The sequence below is a fragment of the Capricornis sumatraensis genome, chromosome 15, assembly GCF_032405125.1.
Source record: "Capricornis sumatraensis isolate serow.1 chromosome 15, serow.2, whole genome shotgun sequence".
NCBI lineage: Eukaryota > Metazoa > Chordata > Mammalia > Artiodactyla > Bovidae > Capricornis > Capricornis sumatraensis.
Genome location: NC_091083.1, coordinates 22,068,835 through 22,081,639, shown reverse-complemented (window position 1 = coordinate 22,081,639; position 12,805 = coordinate 22,068,835). Strand labels below are relative to the sequence as shown.

The 12,805-nt window shown below is 44.8% G+C and overlaps 1 protein-coding gene across 8 annotated transcripts in view; it reads right to left on the bottom strand.

The window, feature by feature from the left end:
• Positions 1 to 8,160: 8,160 nt before the first annotated feature.
• Positions 8,161 to 12,805, bottom strand: part of PARD3 (par-3 family cell polarity regulator) — a 568,914-nt gene continuing 564,269 nt past the window's right edge. For all 8 annotated transcript variants that reach the window (XM_068987362.1, XM_068987365.1, XM_068987363.1 and 5 more), the window contains one exon: positions 8,161 to 8,557. In XM_068987362.1, coding sequence (XP_068843463.1) covers positions 8,161 to 8,557 — 397 coding nt within the window. The remainder of the gene's footprint in view (positions 8,558 to 12,805) is intronic.

Below are 12,805 nucleotides of genomic sequence, written 5' to 3'. Positions count from 1 at the left end.
CTTTAAAAATCAATATTGGCCTCTTCATGGGCTTACAATTACTTTGAATAGATCACACATACAGGATATCCGTGACTTTCAATTAATCCAGAGGGACCCCTAAAAGGACTTAAGATGAGCAGCAGAAGATACTCATAGAGTGTATGAAGTAGCCAATCAGAAATTAGAAGTCCCTGGTGAGCCATCCCTTAACGAACAGAGAGAGCATTTCCTGGCTTACGGGAAGGAGAGCGGAGCCCGGGGAAGTGCCTCATACAGCTGGATTAGTTATTGGAAACTCGTTTCCTTGGGCCAGCCAGTCCTTCCAGACGCTGAGTCTGTGGCTGTCTGCGTCTCTCCTTCAGGGGCACAGATCAGGGGAACGGAGTGGGCCCTGTAGCATCAGCTGCTGGCTTCCGCCTCACAATCCCACAGTCCATTTAAAGGAGCAGAGGATGGGCACAGCTGTGCGGTGAAGCACCAGACAAACCCCAGAGAGCCTCCTGGAAGAGGGATCCCATCCTTCTGAGCCACCCAACCTTGCTCATTGCCTGGAAAGACACCCAGTAACCACTTGTGTCTCTCCAGACTCTGTGACTGTGTTTGATTAGGATCTTGAGTGAAATAAGCTGGGAATGTCTTCAGAGCTAAAAGTTCCTTTCTATGCATAATTAATATTCCACCTCTTTGGAGATAAATTTTATCTATCCAACTCTGTAAATGGATCGTTTCCCCTTGGCTATTAGTATGTCGTCTCTTAACCAAAAATACAATAAAACACAAAGAAAAATGATAGGTAAAGAAGAATGCCTCGCTAAAAATGATTTACATTTTTCTTCCAACGTGAAATGCTTAAGAATGTTTTTAATGCCTGTCCAGCTTGAAACCCGCCACAAATGTCTTACAACATTTTGGTACAGGATTTACCCATCTGTGCTGAAAACAGCTGATGATTTAATGCAAATTGTTATTGTGTTTTTGTACAATCTCCCAGCGATCTTTTCTATTTTGTATTAGCATTTGGGGGTCTCCTTTGCATCTGCTTCAGAAACTTGCCTGCTAGGATTGGCTTTCTGTTGAGGCCACTCTCTTCGAATGCACACTGCCTTCCCCATGGTGCAGACCCTACTCTTTTTTTTTTTTTTTTTCACTGTCTTAAATCTCAAAGGACTCTTTCTTTTCTGAGCATTAAAACCTGGCTGAGAAATGCATACTTTCAGGTCTAAGAGGTTTAAATAGTGAAGTGATGGATCCAAAGCATGGAACAGTGGTTTCCAACAAGGGACCCAGTGGGGTCTGCAGGTCCACGTGAAGGCTTGGCTGGTTGTCTATTTCAAAAGGGATTTGGGGGCTAAAGTAAACTGTTATAGAACCATTATATTTATCTCACACTATGTGTATCATATATGTACATATGTAATTTTCAAGTGTATGCAAATACTATTATGATTAATAAAATCTATTTTGAGAGGGTTGTTCATTCTCTAATACTGCGTACTATTGTGTTAGTTTTGCCAGTTGATGAATTACAGTCAAGTAAGGAATTTTAAATTGATTCAAAACAAAAACCTCCCTTTGGCTAAAACCCTCATAACCCCACAGGTTCAGGACAATGGGTCCCACCTTCCAATCGGGCAGTTCTCCAACCAGCAAGTCACAAACTCTCCCGGTTTCCTCATGCGTAAAATTGGACTGTTGTTGCTCTAACGTGCTTCACAGGGTTTGGGGATGCAAAAGAAGTGAATGCTGTACAAACTGTAAAGCCCTGCACGCTTAAGTCCACCGAGGAATGTGGGAGCCAGGGGCCTCTCTGCACTGTGACGGCCACTTCAGATTTTGTGTTAACACTTTGGTTGCTTGGACCAGAGGGTGAGCCCCTTAGGCTCCGATAGGAGGCCAGTCACACAGAAAACATTAAAGGAGGCTAGGAAATGGAGGTGCAAGTCAAGGGCACGTGCAGAACAAACTTACGTGGAGGCCCTGCAAGCCAAGTTCAAAGGTTTACATTATTCCAAAATACCTGGCTTCCGGGGTGAGTCCTCATTCCAGCCCTCTCTGGGGCTGTCAGGCTGATGTTTGCTCCCATTTCATCCCAAGGTAAACAACCATGGTAAGCTTGCTGCCACTGACAGCAGGAGATAGGAACTGAGTGAACCCTGAAGCCAGCTCGTTCCCCAAGGTCACGACTGATTTAGACATGTGGGGCCGTTTCCTTCCTGTCACTTGCCAGCAATTTATGGCACGTCCCCCTTTCTAGTTTGCAGTCGGCTGGGCCCTGAGCCACACGAGACTGTTTTTAATGGCAAAATCTTCAAAGTTGTACTTAAAATATTTGCATCATAAAATCCCACATGGAGCCAAATTTGAGCTTCAGGAGGAGTCTCCTAGCAAGCACGACTCGCCTTCAGAGAGGGGAGGATTCCTCTTGGGCACCACCTTCCAGAACTGACGGCACCCCGGGAGGAGACGCAGCTCCACAGGAAACACAGTAGGGATGGGAACAAACTCCACGTGGCTCTCCTAAGCCAACAACGGTGCAAGGCGACTAGGCAGTTAGCTGAGCAATTCAAAAAAGCGTGTTTTTCACACATTTAATTGATCTTGTGAGGAAATAAGTGTTAAGTATGAAAGATGAGTAACTGTTCAAACTCACTGTGGGAAACCTTCCTCCTTATTTCTTGCACTTTTCTCCCAAGTCCAGACTGAAATAGACACACCTGGAGAGTGACAGGCTGATGCACAGGTAACTCGCTTTAAAAAATTAAAAATGAGGAAATAAAAATTGATCGGTGGGATTTAAACTCAGAAAGGAAAAGAAAACTCATGAAGGAACATGATTATCCTCTTTAGCAAAAACATTTGATCTTATCCGGCTCATAGTGAAATCTTTTATAAAAATGAAATTCTCCACTATAGGGTTTCCTCTAAAACTAAATTTATGGGCAAAGGACACCCATTGATTTTTCCTTTGCTGAATATGAAAGCTGAGGGAAAAGAAAAAAGAGGCAGAGGAAGATATATGTTGACTGGGGAGATGATGAATTTTTGGAGGGAACAACAACCTTCTAACAGGAAAGTAAGTTCCTTCCGTGGGGAGTGCAATGATAACCCCACCTTTTCTCCATGAAATCTAAAGTAAAATATCAGTTTCTTGTTTAAAAAAAAAAAAAAGCTTATGCTCAGAATTACAACCCTCATCCTCCACACATTAAAAAAAATAAAAGTCGATTTAATTCAGCCAGCTTTGTGATCTAATCATTAGTCAGAGATAAAGGTGGTTTTCCATTAACGTGTCTCCATCACTCTCACTTTCTGACCTGCGAACGTTCTTATTAGCTGCCTTATTAAGGTGATATCCTGTCTCTGAAGAAAAGATTATCTCTTTACCTGACATGTCATTGTCGAAGTAATCTTTGTTAAAAAAAAAAAAAAGAGAGAGAGATAGAACTGTTAAATAGACATTTAAATTTATAGCCCTTGGTGTCATAGGAGGACATTTATGATGGGACAAACATGATGGAACCTCAGTCACTTCCTCCACTAGGGCCAGTAAAGCAAGCCAGAAGCAAATTGCTGTCTGCTTAAGCTTATGTTGGTATTAACTGGAGTCAAGACTTTTTGTTATCCTGATTCAACAACTTTAGTATGTTTTTAAATTAGTGTTCCATTGCTTTTATAGCTACCCCTTTATGCTTTAAAATTTAGTAAAACAAAATACTTTGTTGTGAGTCAGCTATCATTGTGTTAAAACAAAACTCTGGCATTCTTGTTATTATACCAGGGGAACTGCCGTCTTCATTTGTTAGGGACTTTAACTTACTGAGGTTATTTTTGTTTCCTTCTTTCAAATAGCAGCTTATTTCAATTCTGTTGGCTAAGTAGCTAGTGGCTAGTGGCTATTCGATGGTGGCTCAGATGGTAAAGAATCTGCCTGCAATGCAGGAGCTACAGGAGATGCAGGTTCGATCCCTGGGTCGGGAAGATACCCTGGAGAAGGGCATGGTAACCCACTCCAGTATTCTTGCCTGGAAAATCCCATGGACAGAGGAGCCTGGTGGGCTACAGTCCATGGGGTCCAAAGAGTTGGACACGACTGAAGTGACTTAGCACACACACACTGCCTGCAATGCAGGAGACCCAGGTTCAATCCCTGGGTTGGGAAGATCCCCTGGAGATGGAAATGGCAAACCACTTCAGTATTCTTGTCTTGGACAATCCCATGGACAGAGGAGCCTATAGGCCATGGGGTCGCAAGAGTCGGACATGACTGAGCGACTAAACCTAACCTAACCTGACCTGACCTAACCTAAATAGCTAAAAATGGGATTTCTGGGGCTTCCCTTGTGGCTCAGCTGGTAAAAAATCCGCCTGCAATGCAAGAGACCTGGGTTCGATCCCTGGGTTGGGAAGGTCCCCTGGAGAAGGGAAAGGCTACCCACTCCAGTATTCTGACCTGGCAAATTCCTGGGTTGCAGAGAATCAGACACAACTTTCACTTTGGAGAAGGAAATGGCAACCCACTCCAGTATTCTTGCCTGGAGAATCCCATGGACGGAGGAGCCTGGTGGGCTACAGACCATTGGGTCGCAAAGAGTCGGAAACGACTGAGTGACTTAACTAACTAATGGTAGTTTTATTCCTTTTCTTTTAACTTTTTATTTTCTATTAAAGTACAGTTGATTAAGACTTGGGTTTTAAGGATGAAATAAGCGACACATGAAAATAAGCAGCTAAATATAGAATTCCGTATGCATTTCACACTTGCTGCATGTACCTCTCATATGTATACATGAATACTCTACTTCCTAATGAAAGCTCTGGGAGGAGGGAAGCAGCCCAGGAGATGCAAGCCCTTTGGGATAAGTCACATGGAGATAGCCTTTGGGGCCTGGCCTCTTCTTCCCTCTGGCCTCTTGTTCAGACTTATGCTGGTGACTCATGGTTCAGACAAGTGGTGGTCAGCAAGCTTTGCTTATTTTCTGCTCATTTTCAGAAAGGGTTTGCAGTAGAACCAAAGGCTCTCACTCAACAAACAAAATTCATTTGGCTTACTGACACAGAATTGATAGATTAAAAATAAAAAAGAATTGATAGATCTGACTTCCTTGACAGAAAACCTGAGAAGCCTGGGTTTATATCTCTTTCCTTTTAGTGAGGCCGCCTGATGGTGGTGTTGCCTGTTGTTGGTCTACCTGACCCCAGGAAGAGGAGGTGGGTATGATGACTAGGTTATACAGACTATCCATACGATACATAATGTTGTTTTTATAATGGATAATTACACATACATATTTAGACTTTCTACAGTCTCAATTGGCTAAGATAGGTGGCAACAGTGAGACCATCCTTTTTGAAGAACTGTTGAGTGGCTGCACCTTGATCCTCAGCTTTGTGGGTGCCTTGAGGTTGACACTCACCCCCATTCGACTCAGGACTTCTCCATGAGAACATGTTCTTCCACTGGTCCCAGCAAGTGCTTGTGGGATGCCCTGGAGTAGAGGCCAGTCCATTTTTAGACAAGGTGGCATCATAGGCATAGTCTCATTTCTGTGCTGACCACATCCATTCCTCCTCCTCTTTTCCGTGCAGCTCCGATTGTCAGTTCTGATCTACAAATCTTCTGTGATTTGGGCCCCTGTAACATTCACTGCTGCCTCTCCTGCAATGCTTCTCACTGTCAGTTGAGATAAATAACCTGCGAGTTTTGGCATTTGCAGCGGGCCTCCTGGTCAGTGAGAAAATTAACAAATCTGTCCATCTTTCTCTCTTCTCCTTTCCCACACCTTGTAGGCATATGAGAACCAAAGACGTGTTATCTATCACCTTGGCTTGCTATACCCCTCTCGTCACTAATCCTGAGGTGAGAGAATTTGGATTTAGTGTCAAGATGAGGGTAGCTATGACAACCAGCTGATGCTTGGCCCTCCATGGGAGGGTATTTTGAACAGGTCTTTGCAAAGCCTGCCTTTTGGACGGGGACCCACCCGGGGATCTAGCACCCTTTGTGCCTTCAGAGCACCATACAAATATTAACTAGCGTCCTTCTGGAAGAAAGAGAAGAAGTCTCATTGTATAATTTGGGAAATAAGCGCTGGACCAGTTGAAAGTGGGCTTGAATTTGGACTGCTGTCTGAGCTCCTGGTACACATGGCGGACTCAGTCAGAACATTTGGCCTGTCTAAATGGTCCATAGAGCAAAGGGCAATGGTGGAACTCTTACTAACACATTGCTCTCTATCCAATTATTCTTTTATTTATTCTAGTGTATCATCAGCTCCTTCCATTCAGAATCTCCCAGCTACTCTGGGCAGCCCGGGCCTTCCAGTGAACTCATTAATTAGGTCCTTCTCTCTTCCCAGTCCTCTCTCTCCTCAGGTGTTCAAATAAACAATCAATCATCCATTTCCATGTTTGCACAGATAGAGACGAGGAAATTTTCAACTTTCTCTAAATATAGGGGGAAAAACATCACATCTGCTAATAGACTTTTGAAAAACCCAGCTAGGTGAGTTTTCACAAGAATACTAAAGAGACAGAGAACAGGAAGAAATATGCCTTTTATTAGAAGTCTCGTATGTACAGGAAAGCTGTTCCTCACAGCACAGGGGAGGCTGTGAGGAAGAGCTGCTGTCGTCAGAGGTCACCACGCTTGCACCGGTCATATCATTTCAACATCGCCACGCTCCATGAACAAACAGAACTCTCATTACACAGAGATGCAAAAGAGACGCAGGAATGGGGATGGACCCCTCACATATTTTCCAAAAACAAATGGACACAAAAAATACAATGTGCCAGTAAAAAAAAAAAAAAAAATTGGCATATCAGTACATGTCTTTTTTTTTCTTTTTGTTAACACACAATACGCTGAGCTTTCATCTCAAGCTTTTTTTCACGTCGGGATTCGCAGGCACTTTAGCAATCCAGCCATGGTTTACAACAGGATGTTCAAACCAACAGATAAGATGGAAACACGGGAGCAAACCAGGTCCTCACGACCCACACGTACGTTAACGTAGCGACACAAGGGCAATCTTTCGTTATCACTGTTTGGGGACACCAGAACGTTCTGTAGGATGTGGAATGTCTGTCCTCTTATTTACCTTTTCTGTTTCATGGCAGAATTCTGTAGAAGCCTGATGGCATCACCAGGCAGGGAGATAGCAGGTGGATGAATAGACAAACATCAATTCCAATGACTTTAAAAGCCGGAGACAGGAGGTGAGGTTTTGGAATCCCAAAACGAGTGTCTGCCTGATCTTTGTCCCACACTATGCCCTTCTTGCCAACTCATCAAATAAAAACTAATTAAAAGGACAACTGGAAGGTACTGGGCCAGACGCTCATCCTGGGAGAATTCTTTCTCAAGCTATTGCCCTCTCCATGTCATGACATGCACCGGGCTGGTGGGTGAGCAGCCCCCTGCCCCACCGGGGCTGAAGCCCGTCTCCTATGTTCTCCACGCAGAGCTGTGATGACTCAACTCATGCGTGAGGGAATAGGACTAAACAAGGGTATTTATAAATGCAGACAGAATGATCACATCACTGATAACACTGAGTTATAAGGCAGTTACAAAAGGACCCCCCTGATAACCAGACAGTGTTGGAATATGGCTTAGCTTCTCTTAGATGAAGAAAATTCCCATTACAAGGAGCTGAGAAAGAAAAGGGAAACCATACTGGTCACAAAGGGTTAAAAAGGACTGTGCTGGGAAGTACCACAGAGCCCCAGTTTCTGGTGTATGTCACCCAGTTTCATCCACCAGAGATGGAGATGTCACTTCGTCTGAGAAACTCAAAGGGGAAAACAAAGAGGGATCAACATCACCTGTGGCTTCAGGATGATCTGTTGCCGCAAGCTGCACAGGGCGGTAACACAAAGCCACGGGGTCTCCCAGGCTGGGCCAGGTTCCCAGTACCCAAGAGAGGAGGAGCGTAGGATGCCTTGAACAGGTGATTGTCACATGGCGGGAAATTCTTCCATGAAATAGACATGTGAAACACAGTGGCAAAGACATTAAGGCCTTCCATCAAACTGCCCACACTGCTTAAAGGCACTGATACCAGCGACAGAAATACTCCGCAGTACCACCAGGGTGTTAAAAAAAACTCCCGAATACAAGTCTTCGTAGGAAAGTGTCCTTTATTGCATGACACGAAGTGTCCGCTCTCCTCCTGCTCAGGAATAGAAGGGCCTCCCTTTCTCGGGAGTCTGGAGTCTGTTCAGCCTGGCAACCTGAGAAGGTGAGGGGGGCACGTCCTGCCGGAAGGGCCCCTTGGCGGAGATGTGACTGGGGTCCTGGACTTTCTTATATGAATCATAGTTGTTGAGCCCCTCGGGGGCCGGAGGTTGCTTCTTCATCTGCTGCTCCTTCCGCCTCTGCTCCTGGCGGAGCAGCTCCTGGGTCTCCAGCATGACCCTGGCGTTGAAGCCGTGCCCGCCCAGATAGCCGTTCCGGGAACCTTGGTAGCTCGAGTACCTGGGGTTCTCCTTGGCACTCTGGAAGCCTTCCCCGGGAGGGTAGTTCTGCTCCCAAGAATCCTGGGAGACAGAGCTGGCGTTCTTCCTGCTTTGCCTAGGAAGCAAAGCCCAAGGTGAGTGTGAGTGTTGGGAAAAGGGGAGGGAGGGAGACGAAGGGGAAGAGTGAGGGGGTGGTGGTGGGGAAGCCAGAATAGCATTTCTATATCTCAACAAACATCACAGTAAGTCCTCTATATATGAGCCTTAAGTCACGAGCTTTCAGACATGCACGCGCACGTTCGTGTGCCCAATCGCGGGTTAGTCCCCGTGTCTGGCGCACATTGCCATGTGCGTGCATCCTCTGTAGGCGCCTGTGCTTCTGTGTACTTCGCTGTGCAGTGCTGTAGAGAGTATGGTAGTGCAGTATCTTCACTCCAAGCCCAGGATGTACGCAGACATCACCGGATCGTTTTGTCAAGAGGGTAGACAGAACTGAACCGAGCACGGAACCAGAACCTGTGCCATCAGTGTCGGGCATGAGTGAAACTCCAGCTTGCCCTCCGTCTCCTGTTGCTGATGACCCTTCAGCTCTACCATCTCCCACCTCCTCTGCCTGCTCCAGTCAGTAACTCTTCTTGCCTGTTCATTCCATGCCAGCCCCTGTATGCCAGCTGTTGTACTGGACTAATTTAGTTTTCAAGGTACTGTACTCTAAGAGTAAAAAGGTTTTCTTTATTTTCCGTGTTTGTTGTTTAGGTATTATTTGTGTGAAAAGTATTATAAACCTATTCCAGTACAGTACTGTATAGGCGATTGTGTTAGTCAGGTACCTGGGCTAACTTTGTTGGACTTATGAACAAACGGGACTTTCAAACGCACGCTCAGAATGGAACTCATTCATATGTTACTGGTAAGTATTGGGCTTCAGCTGATTCTCAGACATTGTGATAGGAGCTGAAGGATGGAAAGGTGACTGACTCCGGCAAGCTCAAGTCTGAGACAAGCCTGGATGAACAATGGCTGCCCAGGAGAGACAGCAAACAGACTCCACAGCTACTCAGAAACAGGGTCTTCCTCCTGCGTCTGGGCGGGTGTGATCTGTTCCGCTTAGGGTAACAATATATCCTGCAATTTAGACTCATTGGCAGGATGCTCTATAGGGGTATTAGAGATTTGGCAGCTTCCGTACCAGCAATAATTGCTCGCTTTACAACATTACAATTCAATTCTAAACAAGCCAAACAAATATTTTACACAGCTGCCACCCTCGTGCCAGAGATGCTAGCTAATATGAAGTACATGGAATGGATTACAATATGACTTCAGTTATGAAAGATTTAAGTCTAGACTCCTCTATGATTAAAAATGCAACAGGCAGTCCCTTAAAGCCGTGGCTTTCGAGTTATATATGTCAGCAACTGACTACCTCTGGAATACACGCTCATCAAGATTGCAGAACCTGGGTGTGTGATGAGTAAGCACCATTTTCTGCCCACAGTATCCTCATCCAAGGCCAGGGTAACTTACTCATATTCTGTCACCCTGAGATGGGGAAATAAATCAGAGTCCTATAGAAATTTCAACTTCTTATCCTTTCTGCAATAAAGTTGCACATCATTTTCAGGAAACATTATTGTTTTGAAACATCTTTAATTTACTATCAAGTCTCTAGATGCTTTTATGAATTTACAATAAGATTGGCTATGATAAAGATTGCCTATGATTTTGTGCCAGAAAGACAGACATGCCCAAATTTTTTCGCCTTGAAAATGGAAGAGAGGGAGTGAGAATTGAGTCATAAAACAAAATATATTGCTTCATTTATCAATAAAAAAGTGATTCAGTGACAGTATGTATTGTTCAGCCTTTCACATCAACACACACAACATGACGGAGTGTTCAAAAAGCCTCGGTAGGGGAAAAGTAAGGTCTATGCAGCATTGGGTCTCCCATAGGAATGAAGCCATTTGCATTTCTGAACATTCAGACGTGCCATCAATATGGCTGGGATGAAATCCGCCCATTTTCCATATGACCTAAAATGTAGCCAAGGGTATTCTCAATAAGGAAGATGAACTACTGTTCAGAATCATCTCTGGCGATGACTGTTTAATGATGAATTAAACAGTCTAAAGTATATTCATCCTTGTAATGGGAATCAGGCCCTGGGTACAATCAGCTCAGGCAAGAATCCTTAGATTTGACGGAATAGTTTATTTGCCTAAAGCACTGATTATCTCCACTTAAAGAGTCATAAATTAATCTGCTCAGAGCTGTGAATGATGGAAAGTGCCAGCATGAAACCAAGGGATTTGGTATTAATCATGAAACTTTAATTAAAACAACAAACTTGTTACTGATGTTATAGCAACAACATGGGATTCTTTCATGGGTTAGCTATCAATTTAAGGATAACTGGAGATAAGCTTCTTCAACCTTGGTCCACTGGGATCCACTAGTCCTGCCCATCCTGGTCCCCTGCATGAAGCCTGAGGCTTTGCTCCATGTGGTCATGGACTAGAAGTTGAATAATTCCAGGAAGAGAGTCTTTTTGTACCAGGACACACTGAAAATTCATTAACAGTTTGTTTGGGATGGAGATTATGACAAAGTGGGAAAAAGAATTTCTTGTAGATAAAATTTTCTTCAGATTAAACAGTTCAGAGAGAAGGAAGAAAACCTCCCTGAGGTTTGAAGTAAGACATGTGGGGAAAGTTCATACACACAGATGTGTACACGTGGACACATGTACATACATACACACACTACCTTGGAAAGGAAGCTAGTGTATCAGCAAGCTCTTGATTAAAGAACAGGACAAGAAACGAGCAGGTTGTAGAGAAACACGAGAAAGCAGCAGACAGTAAGTTTCCTCCACTTACTGGAAGATGAGGCACGCAGGCATGGGGAAGAGTGGGAGACTGGCTGGGTGTCCCAAGGACATGGATCCAGCCCTGGGTCTGCACATGCAGCTGTGAGCCTGGGAAAGCTCTCTATTCTGGGCTCAGGTGGCTTCCTCAATGCAACAGACAGAATCTCTAACCTCATAGGATTATGGGGAGCAATAAAAGAAATCACATCTGTAAAATGCTCACAAAAGTGTGGCATATACAGCTCATGGGTGACCAATCAGTGACTTTGCCTCCAATGATTAGACTCTGAGTTTTGGGGGAGCATCTTTCTGACCAAAGAAGAAAATAAACAAAAAGATTAGCATTTTGTCTTTTGGGACGGAAGGGTTGGTAGAGATCAAGGAGCAAAGAAAGGCACCAAAGACAAACTGGAGAATCTTCACTCAGAGAAGCAACTCACAAACACGTCCCAGAGTGAGAACCAGAAGCAAGCCTTCCACCTCCCCAGGGTCGCTCAAAGGCCACCAATAACCACGGGGGCGACAAAGCATCATTCCTTCCAGTGAATCTTTACGACCAACACACAGGTTTGTTGGGTCCTGGAATGAGCTCGGTAGAGATGCCTGAGGCCACCCAAAGCCCACGCCCTGGTTTGGCAATAATCGCCTCTTGGTGATTATGTCTGAAGACCACCCTCACATAGAGGACACCCAAAAAAGCCCCCACACCTGAGGAAAGCTGTCAGGCATCACACTGAGGAGGGCACAGGGGGATGAAGACAGAGCTGGGCTGACAAGGTGACAAGCAGTGGAGACACATAATACATGGGCATGGTGGGGAGACTGAGTCAGGGCACGGAGACACAGCCAGGAAACGAGGAGGATGAGCAAGAAACCACCAACGGCAGGGGGAAAGCTGGAGAGGAAACAGACAGTGGGAAAAGGGAAGAGAGAAAAACATCCCCCGAGGGTCTTGAATACACTTTTTTATCAGTGACTATGACCCGACCTACTTCTACTGCTCAGATTTAGAGCTGCCTTTTGGATACTAGAACTTCTGTGGTAGCTCAGACTATAAAGAACCTGCCTGCAATGCAGGAGACCTGGGTTCGATCCTTGGGTTACGAAGATCCGCTGGGGAAGGAAACGGCGACTCACTCCAGTATTCTTAACCTGGAGAATTTCATGGACAGAGGAGCCTGGTGGGCTACAGTACATGGGGCTGCATAGAGTTGGACGCGACTGAGCGACCAACACTTTAACACTTTGGATACTAAGGAATAAAGCTAGAAATTTTAAAAAGGGTTTTTTTAAAAAGAGAGTAAAACAGAAAAAAGAAAACTAATTTAGGAATTAAAAAAAAAAAATCCACCTCCAGTTAAGGATTGAGTGTTGGGCTGCTCGGGTCTCCTTTCCCCACTGATCTCGTGTTACCATCTGGCTAGTGTTTCTCATTGACATTTCACAGTGGAACCTGAATTCAGCCTAGAGGTCTCCCTAATCACGGCAAGA